This window comes from Leguminivora glycinivorella, chromosome 22 (assembly GCF_023078275.1).
Source record: "Leguminivora glycinivorella isolate SPB_JAAS2020 chromosome 22, LegGlyc_1.1, whole genome shotgun sequence".
Taxonomy (NCBI): Eukaryota; Metazoa; Arthropoda; class Insecta; order Lepidoptera; family Tortricidae; genus Leguminivora; species Leguminivora glycinivorella.
In genome coordinates, this window is record NC_062992.1 from 4,805,327 (window position 1) to 4,823,088 (window position 17,762).

Below are 17,762 nucleotides of genomic sequence, written 5' to 3' on the forward strand. Positions count from 1 at the left end.
GAGCATTGCACGGATTGCAAAAATGGTGCGGGTTCAAGTCCCGCCGGAAGCGTAAATTTTTCCATTTTTTCCTTTAATATAAAAATGTTAACTAAAATTTCCAATTGAAAGGGGGGTTCTTTTCCATTTTAGCATTTTCGCTACCGTATCCTCTTAACAGCGTATTCCTGGCGGTCTAGCACTACTTGCGCTCTCGCCGGCGAGTCCGCCTTGAAGTCCCGCAACAACGCAAGTGTGCTAAACCGCCAGGAATACGCTGTTCAAATTATTCGGTTTGTGACTTGCGTTATCGCACGCAACCCTGGGTGGGTAGCCGAATGGCACAATCGCTCACGAAACGCTCACGAAACGAAGCGCTAGTAGATATCTATTTCTATCGCGCTTGCGTATTGGCGCGACAGAGCCAGCAGCGTATCGCTTTCGTTTGGCGTCGGAGAAATGCCATTCGGCTACGGGGCCTGCTGGTCACATTTCAAGATTCGCGTAATATGTAGGAAGTTAATAGGTACTTATCTAGATTTCGCCTAGTTTCAGAGTTAATGCCTTTTTTGGACTGCAATGATCCAATTATGGAGAAAACCTTACTATCTTTATTGATAATAAGTGAAACATTTTAAAAAGTATGTTCTAAGAGGCACTTTTATGGATCACATTTACTTTTTCAGTAAAAATCATCCATAAAAACTTTAACCTCCTGGATCCTGAAGGTATTAAATCTGGAAAAACTGTATTTTTTTCGGAAAAATCGATTTAATAAGTAACCAGTAACGTAGGAAAAATAGTAAAAAAAATCATAGTGTTTTCCCCTCGATTTTTCCTTATGGGCTCAGGCGAGTACATGGGGACTTTGTCCTCACTCGAGACACCAAACAAATAAAACAAAATACTACAGAAATCAACTATAATTACATAAAAAAATATAAAAAATATTTATTATATTAAAACTATATTAATTCAGTCTGAAATAAACCGAAAAACTATGAATCTTGCATAATAAACACAAAAAAAAATACTTCTGTAGGTACTTAATAAAGGCAAAAAATAAAAATTCGGTTTGATATTAAACTCTTCTGGAATAAATTGTGTAGGTACTATTAGTATAATAGTACATATGTAACAAAGTTACGTAAGTTGCATATCAAGCAAATTACTTGAATGAAAACTAAACTAGAAATTACAGTAACAGTTTTCCTTACTAAATAAATAATATTTTATGGCTGACATTTCTTAGGACATTTTTGTCTATATAAAAATATAGTTTAGTTTTAATTCATAATTTTAATCTTCAGTTTTAGATTTTATAGGACATCTTTATCTTACCTTATAGATTAAGCTTTAATTAAGTAACTTAAATACTTAGTCTTACATTGATTAGGACTTTGGTCTTACATTAAAATTTAGTTTTTAGTACATGTGTTTTTCGGTGTCAGTGACTAGTGAAGATAATTATTTTGTATCTTTAAAATTTTATTAACAATACAAAATAATAAGACTCACAAAATTGACTGTTGTTTGGTATGGAAATCAGTATACATAACAGTTTCTCTGAATAGTTAGACACGGATACCCAAAGAAGTAGTACCAAATGCTCTAGCTATAATTTAGAGCATGTGGTTCTTCTACTCTTCTTCCAGTTTGAAGGTATCCTTGTTTGCTTTTCAGTCATCATAGGCATATGCTGAGCCACTTTGCTGATGAAGTCTAATTGAAGAAGATACATGTACAATCTCAATCTTCGTCTCTTTATCTCTTGGAGCCAGTTCACACTCAGAAACATCTTCTTCATCACAGCTGACGGTGTTTACCTCTAATACAATTTTATTCTATCTTATAACTTCTGATATATATCTTCTTCTTTCCTCTATTCCACAGTTTTTTAAGCCTGAAAATCGGAATTAAAATGTAATCAACTTTTATGTAGAGGAAATAAAAAATCTTACATTATTGAGACCGGTTGTACTCATCCGAGAACATAACTTACTTGTTTAAATCCGCTAGTACTCACACGAGTACATAAACTTCAGAGCTATATAAAACCAAAGTTTTTTATATGTATGGATGAAATTTACTTACTGACATATGAAATACATTATATATTTATTAATTAAAACCAAACAAAAATATATAATTAGACTTTCAGTGAAATAAATTCGGATTTACTTACCTCGGGACACCGTGTAGCCGATAGTGACAGATGTCAAAGCCGCACTGATCGCTGATTGGCCATCTGAGGCTAGGTGTCTGTTTTATTTGGTTGACAGTTTCGTTCGGTAACGTTCTATGCCTACAAACTTGTTATGCTGCTTTGACATTTCACAGGAGATTTTTTTGATCTTATGTCCTCAAGTGAGGACCGGGGGATCAGGAGGTTAAAAAAAGTCGTACTTAGGTATACATATATACTTATAACATTTTTCCTTCTTATGACCTCAAAAATGCGTAGGTACCTAGTTAAAACGTTTGGGTTCCTTATGTTACAACGTGTGTATTAGCTAGTTACTAATACATAAAACACAGACAAACAATTATTTTTATTCTACTCATCAAAAAGTAATGGCACGATTACATGCGACAAATACTTTGATGTAGCCTAGCCTGTTTTATCTGGAGGACTTTATTACTCTCATTTTATTATGTCTGGGTCTAGAAAGGTAATCTGTGTGCGTAGCCGAATGTACAATCGCTCAGAAAACGCTCACGATAATATCTCTTTCGTAGCTATCTATCTATATCGCTCTTGCGCACGTATTGGCGCGACAAAGCCAGACTGAGGACTGTCACGGGCGCTGTAATTACTTCCGCCATAAATGGGGTTGGCGGGACTCAGCGCTCTGCGAATATGGTGAAGAGGCTCAAACCATTGAGCACGTTATACAGCGCTGCCCTCTGCATGCTTTCTCAGGCCCTCCGGAAGACCTGTTTAAATTAACACCTGACCAGGGGCAGCTCACTCCGTGATTCTATCGCCGCGCTACAAGTACATGCTGGCGGCCGCGAGTTCGCGGCCTAATCAGGGGTGGCGCGCGTTCTCACGGAACGCACGTTCGCACTTTCAATTGTTACATTACGTAGCGAGTTTTTTTCAAGGTTCGTATGCGATGTCCACGTGTGGAATGGCTAATAATGCTTAGTTAAATAGACATCGTGAATAAAATAGGACAATCTTACACTGATCTTATTGATTAAGTCCCACGGAAAAGTTCTTGTGATGCAGAAGGCTTAAACAAAAATATATAAATACTGTATATTTACCTAGAAAGTACCCAAGACTTGGATATTATAGTATAACATTTTATCTGAGAATTAATTCGTTTTAATCCATAGGCAACCCCTATCATTCGACGCTGCGCACGTGCGGCTCGTTTCTTTGTTAGAATTTTGTAGGCATTTAAAAAGACGGCATTTCGTGAACATCAAAGCAGTGGGCCTTCTGTACTTGTACTATTATATATTCTGTGACCTGACGCAATCTTGTGGCTTGGGACCCTGAATGTGGACTTATAATTCTAGCTAATACTAATAAATAAAGCCAGACTATATTTCTGCGGCGTTTCGGTGGCGTTTCGCGTCGCAGAAATACCATTCGACTACAGGGCCTGGCGAGACATCTTTTCTTCTGTTACAATGCCTGTATTTATCTAGGGCTTAATGTATTAGTATTCTTCACAATACTGTTTTAGGGTTCCTTAGGACCCTTAGAAACGGAAACCTAATAAGGTATTTATTAATCTTTTTGTGAATTACACAGTGCTATTTTTAAGTTAAAATAACATGTAATTTTGGCCCCGTGTAGTGACGGGTTAAGAATTTCACCACCCCCTTTCTTCCGGTGGGTGTCGTAGAAGGTGACTGTGGGATATGGGTTAAATAGTGACGTAGGCGAGAGGCTGGCAACCTGTCACTGCAATGTCACATTTTCGATTTCTTTCAACCCCTTTTTGCCAAGAGTGGCACTGAAACTTGAGTAGTTTTATGTGCTCAGCTTACCCCTTCATGAGATACAGACGTGATAGTATGTATGTATGTATGTAATTTTCATCAAGAAACAAATATAGTCTAATCTAACTTGGTCTGCCTGTCTGTCTATCCGTATGTCTGTATGCCCGTCTGTCCATCCGTTCGTCCGTACGTCCGTCCGTCTGTCTGCCTGTATATCTGACCCTTTAACATAATTAATTATGAGTAACTTCTCCATCAACGCGAAGAGAAGATAGTACCAGTTAAGTCGCAAAAAATGTATACACTCAAATGTATCAAAATAAATAGGATTTCCCGTTGACTTCAAACAGAATAACCTAACCACAAAATTAATATTTTGAAAAAACCCCCGACTGCGACATAGTAGACCGATTTTCATGAAACATGGCTAAGAACACCGACTAACTCAGCTTTCAGACAAAAAAAACTAAAACTAAATCGGTTCATCCGTTCGGAAGCTACGATGCCACAGACAGACACACACACAGACAAACAGACAGACAGACAGACAGACAGACAGACAGACAGACAGACGGACAGACAGACAGACAGACACGTCAAACTTATAACACCCCTTCGTTTTTGCGTCGGGGGTTAAAAATTGGAGTTAAGTATACATATATTTTACACGTACTGGCAAAAATGTAAAAAAAACTCTTTTTTTTTATTAACTAACCTAACCACAAAATTAAAATTTTGAAAAAACCCCGACAGCAACATAGTGGACCGATTTTTATGAAACGTAGCTAAGAACACTCTCGACTAACTCAGTTTTCAAACAAAAAAACTAAACTAAATCGGTTAATCCGTTCGGGAGCTACGATGCCACAGACAGACACACACACACGCACAGACAGACAGACACGTCAAACTTATAACACCCCGTGGTTTTTGCGTCGGGGGTTAAAAAAATAGGTTAGTACAGAATCGTGAGTGCGCAAGCCCGACTCACACTTAACTGGTTTATATAGGAAAAAGATTTCGCGATCCTATTGTTTCTTTCTCAGCCAATCGAACAAATAAAAGTAACGTCCTGTTTTATCTCACGATTATTCAATGGTACATTGTGTTACAAGGAAATTACTTAAGTAGGTACTTATTTACGGCGAGTATCTTCATTTGCAAGATTCCAAAAACCCTTAGTTAGGGATTCTAAAATCCTGAGCTTAGCGAGGGATTCAAGTGTGGTGGAAAAAAATGTATTACCATGTGACACATACCGCTTTTCACATAACCTATGAGGATTTTTTAATATTGTCTTCGATTACCGCGATAGTTACTCATGAAATAAAACTATGGAAACGGATTAAATCGCGTATAATGAATTTAAAATACATCCCGACGTTTCGAACTCTTTACAGCGTTCGTGGTCAACGGGTGACTGAGGAAAAATTAAAATGTGCAAAAGCTACCCACTTACAAGAAATATTAACGAACCATGACCACAAATAATATATATTTCTAAGGCAGGTTCACACACTATTAATAAAGCTAGTTATACAATATTCAAAAAATTTACCATTACTCTGTTAAAAAATAATTAACCAATTAATCTACACAAAATTGACAAAGAAACAAACTGCAAATGTCCAACACCATACAACACAAATGCCTCACAGCCTTCGTCGTGCTTGTTCCATTATCAGATGTACTACTGGATCTCAAGCCGGTGGTAAAGTAAAGTCTATTAAAGTTTGGATATTTCTTGATCTCAATGGCCTCTCGCAACATTCTGGGTATATATCGCTTCTCCTTAGCGAGAACCAGAGGCTTGTCAAACTTTATAGCATGATTGACTTCATTATACGCGATTTAATCCGTTTCCATAGTTTTATTTCAGGATTTTTTAAATTTTAATGTATTTCAACAAATAAAATATGACAAAAAAAAGGTCTGTCTTCCACTTTATGTCGCTTTGGCTCTAACAGTTATAATATGCCTACAATTGTAAACGAAATCATGAAAAATATAATAAAATAACAACATTTCTATCGTCAAAATTGATCTTGATTGAAATCGAATATTTTCTAATTTATTTTTTCGTTGCAGTGACAGGATCTACAGCATTCGCTCCTCTATTATACTTGAATAAAATCTTATCTTATAAACATCAACCATTTTTTTTTAGAAGGTCTGTCAATTTGTGATCATGTAATATTTGAAAAAAATTGTCACTTCAATTTCCACCCGTCTGTCCAGTCTGACATTTAGATATAATCATAAAATAACAACAGGATTTTTCTTATAAGTACTTATATTTAGTAATAAAATATTGAAAAGATTTGGTCTTGCAATATGATCAATCGCACTTACTTCATCATTATCCTCCTTGCGTTATCACGGCATTCACGGGAGCCTAGGGTCCGCTTTAACAACTAATCCCAAGATTTGGCGTAGGCACTAGTTTTACGAAAGCGACTGCCATCAGACCTTCCAACCCGAAGTGTAAATTTTGTAGTAAGGTACAGCGGGACAAATCTCGACTGGGGTACATTTTGTAACTAATCCAATGTTTCCATTATTACACTATGATGTTGAGTTCTACATGTATCCACTGAACACGCCTACCATACATAACCGGTGGACACTCTATTTAATAATGCAAACATTTTAAAACATGGAAAAAATGGACCAGTTACAAATGTCCCCCAGTCGAGATTTGCCCCGCTGTACCTTACTACAAAATTTACACTTCGGGTTGGAAGGTCTGATGACAGTCGCTTTCGTAAAACTAGTGCCTAAAATATGAGGGTAAGGTATTTTGAGAATATGCTATTCAAAAACAAAATTGCCATTATAAGATTCAGTCAATTGAACACCATGGCCTTTTGAAATTTCGGTAAATGGTTCAAAGGCTGATGTCAACGATCCGTGTTCACCGAAATTGTGTTTTATTTTCGTCGAAATACTAATTCCCTTTGATCTACTCATGTGGAAGGTCCCTTCGTTCGTCGAAACCGATTTCCATTACAGTCAAAGGTAAATTTGGCTTGTATTGTAAACTAGCGACCCAGGCTACGCACCTACGCGTAAAGTACAGTCAGTAGTAGCGAATGAAAAAATAACTGCACACAAATCCTACTAGACACCAAGTTTTTGTATAAAATTACTTTGCACTCTTGTGGATAAAACGCAATTTTGCTCTTTTCGAATAGCAAAGTAAGCCTTTACCAGTTGGTGTGGTGAAAATAGTTTTACTTAAGGTGACTTACCGCTCATAAAATTGTAAATGACGGGGTTGATAGCGGAGTTTACGTAGCACATAATATGCGACACCAGCGCCAGTGACGAAACGATGTCGTTGTTGTTCAGCTGATCGAGAACGCCAGTGTATCTGAAATAGAAAAAGAATTATCAAATAATCCAGTTGCAATATATACCTTTGATAGACTATAGCGTGGAAGAAAGAGAGGAGACCTTTGCCACAGTACAATAAAGTACTATCACAGTATAAAACCAGTAATAATTCTTCTAACAAATTTTGCGCCGCGCGGTTTGTCCTTGAGTAGCGCTCGCACGCAGCGAAGTGCAGCGAGTACATGCGAAACCGGAGGATCACGGTCGCGTCAGTACACTCAGTACATACTCACGCGTGCGAGAGAGCCAAATACCGATTGCGTCGCCGCTGCCGGATATTAAATAAATAAATAAATAAATATTGGGGACACCTTACACAGATCAACTTAGCCCCAAACTAAGCAAAGCTTGTACTATGGGTGCTAAGCGACGATAAACATACTTAAATAGATAAATACATACTTAATATATATAGAAAACATCCATGACCCAGGAACAAATATCTGTGCTCATCACACAAATAAATGCCCTTTACCGGGATTCGAACCCAGGACCGTGGCTTAGCAGGCAGGGTCACTACCGACTGAGCCAGACCGGTCGTCGAATTAACTACTGAGTCGTCATTATACTGTGGTACTATCGTACAGTATGGCCACTTTCTGTCTCCCACTAAAGTACCGCCCACCTTCTCTCGGTAACCTCACAGTCACTGGCTGTCAAAGACGCGTCCAGGGCGTTTAGATAGGAAACTCCTATATAAAAAATAATGTATGGAAATCTCGTCACATACTCGTAGACGACCTAACAAAATAAATAATACAATGTCAATGGCGGGGTTGTCTAATCTCACTCACACAAGCTTGGTACGTCACCTACATAAACTTATATTATAAATATAGTACTCCTCACCGATTTCGGTGACGGCGATCTCAGCAACTATGGATTACGCCTTTTATGGGCTCTAATATGACTGTGTGCGTAGGAACGCGTTTGTTTCATATATTTGATCGGCATTGTCCGAGGTAATATATTATTAATTTCGTATAACTGTAATATAATTATTATTGTAATTCTTAAGCTGTAATTGTTAATATTTTGTATGACATGTCAAAAGTGCTTATTTAATTAAGCCTACTTGAATAAATATTTGAAATTGAAATTGAAATAGGTTGTAATTAGGTACTAAGGCAACTAACATAGTGCTAGCATCTAGGTGTAAGTATTACGGCTCAGCCACGACATTGGTCTAAGCGCGACAGCGGCGAGCGGCGGCTATACATTGAAGCGAGACACAGCGATGGGACTTTTCATTCGCACGTATGGCTGCTGCTCGCCGCTGCCGCGCTTAGACCAATGTCGTGGCTGGGCCGTTAACCTTGTATGGATTTTGTGGTCTGAAATAAATGTTTTTTTTTCTTTTTAATGCCCAGCATTGGAATTGGAATACAACAGCGTGCGTAACCGAATGCACAAACGCTCACGAAACGCTCACGAAACTATATGCAAAACGCGATGAACTGAAAATAAGTTTCTATGCTAAACACACTTTACGGCTTCAAAATATTGAACTCATGAATACAAAACGTCTGAATAAATTTAAAATTGGGAATATGACTGCCATGTGTAACGCCGTGGCTTCCGTGGGCGACGGTCGCGCGATGATCGCGCGACGGCGATGCGACGCATACGAAATCAAACCTTATCGATATGGAAGAATGAGACGCGACGGCGTAAGAGTCTCCCAAACTTATCGACGCGGAACATTCGCCGACCTAAAATCGCTCGTTAGTATGAACATGTGATTGGCTTACTCTCCGTATAGATAAATAAAGTCTAAGAAAAAAACGTATCTCAGGACCATACAGAATAACCTAACCTAACCACAAAATTAAAATTTTGAAAAAACCCCCGACTGCGACATAGCGGACCGATTTTCATGAAACATAGCTAAGAACACTCCCGACTAACTCAGCTTTCAAACAAAAAAAACTAAATCGAAATCGGTTCATCCGTTCGGGAGCTATGATGCCACAGACAGACACACACACAGACAAACAGACAGACAGACAGACAGACAGACAGACAGACAGACAGACAGACAGACGGACGGACAGACAGACAGACAGACAGACAGACAGACACGTCAAACTTATAACACCCCTTCGTTTTTGCGTCGGGGTTAAAAAGGTACATAAGACCGTTTTCACATTATCCGATCCGATATCGGATGTCGGAAGGATTTCAATAGAAAAAATCCAAGATGGCGCCTGTAATGTTTGGGATATCGGCCCGACATCCGATATCGGATCGGATAATGTGAAAACGCACTAACGGTGGCCTAGATGGCGTTACACCTTTGGGGGACGCTCGGCTAGACGGCGCTAATATTAATCTTTGACATTTTAACACATATCAAGCTAAGAATATGGGCCAAATTGTCAAAACTAAGGTTTAAAAATATAAGCTTGTGTCGAGAGATGGCAGTCTATGCACTGTGATTACACATTTTACTTCGACAGTAACTCTCTTAGTCCGTTGCTTCTGGAAAGTTATGTATGAAAATGTTGGCATAATTAATGGAAGATTTTTTTGATTGGGATATGTACATTACAGGCCGAAGTTATTTTTCATCAACCCTCCCCATCCCTCCCCCTCTGCGTCACCCCCTCTTCCCCCCTTAAATAGCCGAAAATGCAGTTTTTTTGCGATTTCTGACAAAACTGTTGTAGATACAGAAAAAGCGTGTAGGAAAAAGTAATCCTTGATAAATTTACTACAAATCGTTCATTGACACTTTGGTTCTAGCACTTATAGGTTTCGCGTGATCCATCACGAAAGTTAGTCCTTTGCTGCAATTTTCTTTAGTGAATGTTAAGTTTTCTCCCAAATTGCTTACGAAATCTGTTTGATATTACTAAAATATTATAAACTGAAAATGAATTTCAGTGGGAAAAATCACTACCATGGGTGGGACTTGAACTCACGGCTTTTGGATTGATACTCCAGGGCTCTACCAACAGCTACCAAAAGCTCATCCCCAGTCATAGATATACTATATAGAGAAATGGTACTCCTAGCGACTACTACCGTGAAAATATTACGTCTTAAATAGTTACTGGAATTCCAAGACATATTGGAAATTCCACCCATGGTAGTGATTTTTCCCCTTAATTTTATTTTAGTCATGAGTTACAATATTTTAGTTATATCAAACAAATTTCGACGATTTCGTATGCATTTTGGGCGAAAACTTAACATTCACTAAAGAAAATTGCAACAAAGGACCAACTTTCGTGACGGATCACGCGTAAACTATAAGTGCTAGAACCAAAGTGTTAATGAATGATTTGTAGTAAATTTATTAAGGATTACTTCGTTCCTAAGCGCTTTTTCTGTATCTCCAACAGTTTTGTCAGAAATCGAGAAAAACCGCATTTTCGGCACTTTAAGGGAGGGTAGAGGGGTGACGCAGAGGGGGAGGAGTGGGGAGGGTTGATGAAAAATAACTTCGGTCTATAACATACATGTTTCAATTAAAAAAAACCTTCCATTAATTATGCCGTAATTTTAGCTAATTTCCCCCTACTATCTATTATTCGATCCTCTTTGCTTCAATCTATTTTTAACCCCCGATGCAAAAACGACGGGGTGTTATAAGTTTGACGTGTCTGTCTGTGTGTGTGTCTGTCTGTCTGTTTGTCTGTCTGTCTGTGTGTGTGTCTGTCTGTGGCATCGTAGCTCCCGAACGGATGAACCGATTTCGATTTAGTTTCTTTTGTTTGAAAGCTGAGTTAGTTAGGAGTGTTTTTAGCCATGTTTTATGAAAATCGGTCCACTATGTCGCGGTCGGGGGTTTTTTCAAAATTTTAATTTTGTGGTTATAGTTATTAAGTATTTTTATTAAATTTAGTACTGCTATCGACTATTCGAAGTAGGTTGAAATTGATTCGCAAGTTATAACATCGTTGTGAAGAAGCGAGTGAAGCGCATCGAAGTTTTAAATTTAGCTCTGAACAAAGTTGTCAGTTCGAAGTTTTCAAGGACTTTTGCTGGTTCTTTATAATCTTATGACTAAGTTATTTTACATAAGGATCGAAGTTGGTTAAGAGAATAAACTGATTCTAGTGTAATTGAATGAGCATAGGAAAAGATCTTAGTTTCAATTTAGCTTCATAAATGTTTGTTAACCACGGCTCGTAGCGATCAGTTTTCGGAACTTATGTGCGAAATGTCATTTGATATTTGCCAGTCGCTTTTCGGTGAAGGAAAACATCGTGAGGAAACCGGACTAATTCCAATAAGGCCTAGTTACCTTTCGGGTTGAAAGGGCAGATGACAGTCGCTTTCGTAAAACTAGTGCCTACGCCAAATCTTGGGATTAGTTGTCAAAGCGGACCCCAGGCTCCTATGAGACTTGGCAAATGCCGGGATAACGCAAGAAAGAAGAGATTTGTTTATTTTAAACTCTTTCATATTTTTATACATACCTGTATGTATATTTTGTATGTACTCAGTATTTAGGTCACCATTTTTAACCAATTCGCGCGAATCTCTTTTAGCTGGTTTGGTGATTTAAATAAAATAGATTGTTAAGAGTGCCACTAAAACTTAAGCAGTTTCATGTGCTCTATCTACCCCTGTTGGGAATACAGGCGTGAGTTTATGTAGTTATGTGCTATGTTGGACAGGAGTATGTTGGATTATACTCGTACAGATATTTAAAGTCGAACACACACAGGTCGAACGCGATTAATTAACATTATTTTACCTTGTTTCAACGTTTACAAATACCTATGTGTACAGTCAACCAATTGGAACCCTAGGCCACTCTACAACCAAGCAGTAAGAGATTTCTTACAATCTGATTTATAACGTCAGTTCCAATTGGTTGACTGTACAAAGCGCGAGAACTTAGTGTTTGTAAACCCGACCGTTATATTATGTATGGAGCATGTAACGTAGCCTTAACATGTTGCGTGTATTATTTTAGGAACTAGTCAACAGATTAAAATGAAGCGAAAGCTTGTACCTCTCAGCGCTTAGCCAACGTCATAATCGCTTACGCTTCGTGAGCGTACCGTAGCCATCTCTCCCTATCGCTCTTCCGAAGTGGCGCGCCAGAGCCAGACTGCGTTTTAATCGCCCCGTAGCGTCGATTGTCATCGTCTAAGCCGGCAGCTGTTACTTATTCATGTGAAGTCAATGCGAGAAATCTTGAGAATCAAATAACCGTACAATCAAGGAAGTTTACTCACCACCCTTTTGTTGAAATAGTATTACGCACTTGCAATGTAAAGTAGTGATACGCAAACGGAGCTCAAGACGGGTACCCACTTGAGGCAGCCTCGCGTCAAGCGGTTAATTGCCTCACTTCAAGGCTCCGCAACTGGATACGCTGCCTCTACCTGAGCACGCCACGACACGAGGCAAAAACGACGGGGTGTTGTAAGTTTGACGTGTCTGTCTGTCTGTAGCATAGCCGTAGCTTTCAAACGGATGAACCGATTTAGAATTATTTTTTGTTTGAAAGGTGAATTAGTTTGAAATTCGGTCCACTATTCCGTGGGCTTTTCAAAATTTAAATTTTGTATCGTAGTAATGTCTCTTTTTTGCCGAGCTCACGCCTGTATTTTGATGGAGACGGTCGTGTCAACTCTGATCGCAATGGACTGATAAAATTAAACGAGTGTTCTCTGGGATCCGTTAAATAAAAAATATTACGATAAGATACAGCGGGGCAAATCTCAACTGGGGGGCAATTGTAACTGATCCATTTTTTTCATTATTACACTATGATGTTGAGTTCTACATGTATCCACTGAACACGCCTACCATAAATAACCGGTGAACAATTTATTTAATAATGCAAACATGGTAAAACATGGAAAAAATAGACCAGTTACATTTGCCCCCCAGTCGAGATTTGCCCCGTTGTACCTTAAGCTTTTTATTATATTGACTTAAACTAACACGATCTTCACTCATATTATTAAATTAAAACGGGACTTAATTGCGTAAAGTTTACGTTTATATTTAACCCGACGTTTCGGACATGACATTACGTCCGTGGTCACGGATAGACTAGCTGGGAGTTGTATCAACATCTTCTAGCTGTACGAGTTTTTCGAACTACCCGCACTTGATTGTCATTAGTCACTTTTACGCTACGTAAGTTTTATGCGATTAAACTTTTTGTTGACTTATTTATTGTAATTGTATGATGTGTAAAAATAATGTATTTTTACCAATAAAGAATCTGAATCGGTTGCTTCCTATTCTCTTTAATTATGGTAATTTCTATTAAAGCAGCTGCTACTTGACTAGGGTCTAAACTGCACACGTTACTCCATACGTATCTCGAGCCTTTGCCTCAGAGCGAGCAGCCTCAGATTGAGGCTGTATGCTTCAAATCGAGGCTGCTCAAAGCCGCCTCAAGTGGATACGCTGCTTAAAAGCGATGAGTTGGTTCACTTGGTTCCCCTGAACTAGCGGAAACGGCTTGTTTACAACATAAACACTATTCGTAGATCAATGAATATCGTGGAAACAGTGTTATGGTAATGAAGAGACGGATGCGATATTTACGTACAAACTTAGCCAGGTAGTGACAAAGCTCGAATGACATTGAATTTTGATGTTCATGCAAGTTAGTAGGTACTTCTATTTTAAGAAGCAGGCTCCAGGGTATACGTAATTCGCGCACATTGTTTATTTGTACAATCAAGGCACACCTCGGACACTAGCGATCAAATATTTAAAAAAAATGAAAATGAAATATTTATTTTTCAAGTAGGCATATTACAATGCGTATATGAACGTCAAATAAAGCTAGCTAGGATATGAAAGAGGCGCGTTCCTAGCACACAGTCTGAGCTCGTGTAGGTTTTGATTTTTTTTTAATTGGTTTTGATTGAGGAAACCTTTGGGTTGGAAGGTCAGATGGCAGTCGCTTTCGTAAAATTAGTGCCTACGCAAAATCTTGGGATTAGTTGTCACAGCAAACCCCACGCTCCCATGATTATTATTACTAATATTATTTCCTTGGGAAATCAATAGTCATTTTAGAAAAATCTTGTAGATTTGTGCGTCCAAAAAAAGGCTAAGCCATTATAGTCAGTCACAATCATAATGAAATCCTTATCACTTACGTTATCAGTATAACCTCATAGCGGGGAGCTTTATTGGCTATTCCTATTCCAAAACTATAGAGACGGCACTCCTCTTCCATTTACCTACGTCTGACCTATATTTTGTATCTTTAGGTTTTTAAGCCAATTGAAACAAAATGTGAGTGTGCACAGGGAAACGTCCCACTTTGTCGATTGCTGTAAAGCCACTTTGTCAGTTTATTCATATAAAGATACAAGTAAATCTCGCCTTAATGGTAACTGAAAAGTAGGACGTTTTACTAAACACAATCACAAATGTGCCCTCAAAAGACTCTTTATGCCAGTTCAAAGTAACATTACACGAACAAATAAAAAGGTTAATAACCTAACCACAAAATTAAAATTTTGAAAAAATCCCCGACCGCGACATTGTAGACCAAATTTTCATGAAACATGGCTAAGAACACTCCCGACTTACTCAGCTTTCAGACAAAAAAAAAACTAAATCCAAATCGGTTCATCCGTTCGGGAGCTATGATGCCACAGACAGACACACACACACACACACACACAGACAGACAGACAGACAGACAGGCAGACAAACAGACAAACAGACAGACAGACAGACAGACACGTCAAACTTATAACACCCGTAATTTTTGCGTCGGGGATTAAAAACAGGTCGCTCAATGACAGATCCGCTTGGCATTTGTACGAGTATCTGGTTAATTAACCGACAAATTATGTAACTGCCCGAAAATGTCCAAATTATGACAAAAATAAGGACCTTTTTTGTGTTGACGTTCTTTTGTATGTCTTAAGATAGGCACAGAGTATATGGTTATTACCAATACCTAGACTAGAGTTCAAATAATGCATATTCATATTCATATACATTTCAGGGGTACGGTTTTTTGTATGGGCTTTATCTGTCCTGTTATTATATCTTCCTTGGTGATTTTGCGTATTTTTAGATTAGATTTAGATTTCATTTATTCACAAGAATATATGGTACATAAGATGTTACAAATGAAGATACAGAGCCTTAATACATTCGGCCGTTATTAGGCATGTGAAAATTGGTGTAGGCATAGCCTGCTTATTGTAGTGCATGCGTATAATAATACTATTGATACTTATAATTATTATGTCATTCAATCATATTTATTAAATAGCAGTTTCCTTGTCCTAGTATTACCTACATTCTTCATTACTTACCAACTTAAATACAATTACATTAACAAAGTATTGCTGAAAAAAGTATCTATTCTGTAATATGTAATTACAATAATTTACATGCAATAATGTTTCCAACCTCCTACCTCAAAAAAAATACAACAAAACAACAATAATACAAAACTCGAACGTTCTGACACACCCGACACATTCATTATTGTACCGAAATGCCTCGTTCTGCGAATACGCCTTAAGAGGGGGTAGAGCAGGGAGAATTTTCAGAATCTGTCAAATTACCCCATTACACACACAAACACCCTTCACTCACACTACCTCAATTTACTGTGAAAGGTCAGTGACCCTTAATTTTTTTCAAGAGTGTTATTTTGAGTTTGTAGTCAACTACTGACCTCCTTGGAGAAATTAAAACTGTAAAAAGGGTAGCATACAAGAAGACAGAGAAAAAATACGCGTCATCTAGTTTTCCTTCTCATGTCTCATGTGACTTTGATTTACCTAAATATGTAGATAACGTTCCTTACTCAGATGATAGTTTACCTAGGTGTATTTCAAATTACTTTGCACTTCATTTTGCGTTATTTTTCTATACTTAGATAAAAAATTGTCGCTTATCCCCGCAAACATTATTTATTTTTAAAGACGTGTGTGAAGGCCGATACCTCCATGTCTCCAGAGGCCTGTGCTGTGCATTACCTATATGGTACAGCGGGACAAATCTCGACTTGGGGGCAAATGTAACTGGTCTATTTTTTCCATGTTTTACAATGTTTGCATTATTAAATAGAGTGTCCACCTGTGGCGTACATGATAGGCGTGTTCAGTGGATACAACTTAACATCATAGTCTAATAATGGACAAAATGTACTAGTTACAATTGCCCCCGTCAAAATTTGGCCCGCTGTACCTTATACGGGTTGTATTAAATACCACGAGATATCATTTATATCATTTATTTTTCTATAAAAATATACTTAGTACTTACATACTTGAAATAAAAACCTAATAAGTATAGAGTACAGCCAGAAGCAGTCAAGTCAGAGACGAAAAGAAAGACAGGGAATGTCGACGCATATCTTATCCAACATCTGCATCAGGATCTTACCAAATCTCACAGCCAGCAGCAACCGAGTCAGAGACGTAAACAAAGACAGGGAAGGTCGACGCATATCTTATCCAATACTGCCATCTGCATCAAAATCTTACCAAATTTCCGCGTCTCTTGTCTACATATTGTGTTTTATAGGTACTAGTTAGGTAGATGATCCATTAAGGCTCAATTTACAGTTTAAGCATAATAAAATTTGTAACTCCAGCTGGCTTTTGACATAGGTATATAATATATATATATATATATATATATATATATATATATATATATATATATATATAGCATTTGCCTGCGGCTTCGCTCGCGTTAGAAAGAGACAAAAAGTAGCCTATGTCTATGATATATATTCCTTTAACTCGAAAATACTGCGCCAGAATTTCTGGAAAAGTTACGATGTCTGCTAATAATATACCTAATGAAAACGATACAGACGGACTTGAACTTTACTGTAGGTAAGTTTTATTGGAATTACGCACAGATGTCGGCTTGTAGACGGTGTATAACTGTATCCCATTCATTCATATTTATTTATTGCATCTATGGTGTTATAAGATGTTACAAATTAGATTCTAAATTGTACATATATTATCTTATTTATTTTAGATGATAATAATGCGCATTAGGCCCACTTGCACCAACCACTTATCTCGTGGTTAGTGGGCTGTCAACTGTCTAATTCCATAGAAAATGGTGGTTTACCCGATGGTTAACCCTCCATTTTCGTTGGTGCAAGTGGCCCTTAGCTAAGTAACGTCCACAGAGTAACGCCAAATTACCTCCATTAATTTGTATAGTTCCCGTACATGTTGCAGTTCGGTTGCAGCAGTCCATCTGTATGATCCCTAAGACCCTAAGACATGATCAATATCCCACATAGCGATTATCTTGCTCACAATTTATGTCATGTGAAATGAGGCACTCTTCCCCTTTTTTCAAGGATGAAACTTTGTAGAGTTCGTATCGACGTTTAATGTCTGCTTATTAGCTAGTTCCGCCCGTTGGTCATTTTTAGGGTTCCGTAGTCTACTACGAATAGTTTAACCAGCATGTCTGTCTGCCCGTCCGTCCGTCCG

At 38.0% G+C, this 17,762-nt stretch overlaps 1 protein-coding gene across 1 annotated transcript in view; it reads right to left on the reverse strand.

The window, feature by feature from the left end:
* Positions 1–7,176: 7,176 nt before the first annotated feature.
* The window catches only part of LOC125238076 (orexin receptor type 2-like), a 115,168-nt gene continuing 104,582 nt past the window's right edge, over positions 7,177–17,762 (reverse strand). Inside the window, exon 6 of the mRNA XM_048145366.1 lies at positions 7,177–7,312. Coding sequence (XP_048001323.1) covers positions 7,177–7,312 — 136 coding nt within the window. The remainder of the gene's footprint in view (positions 7,313–17,762) is intronic.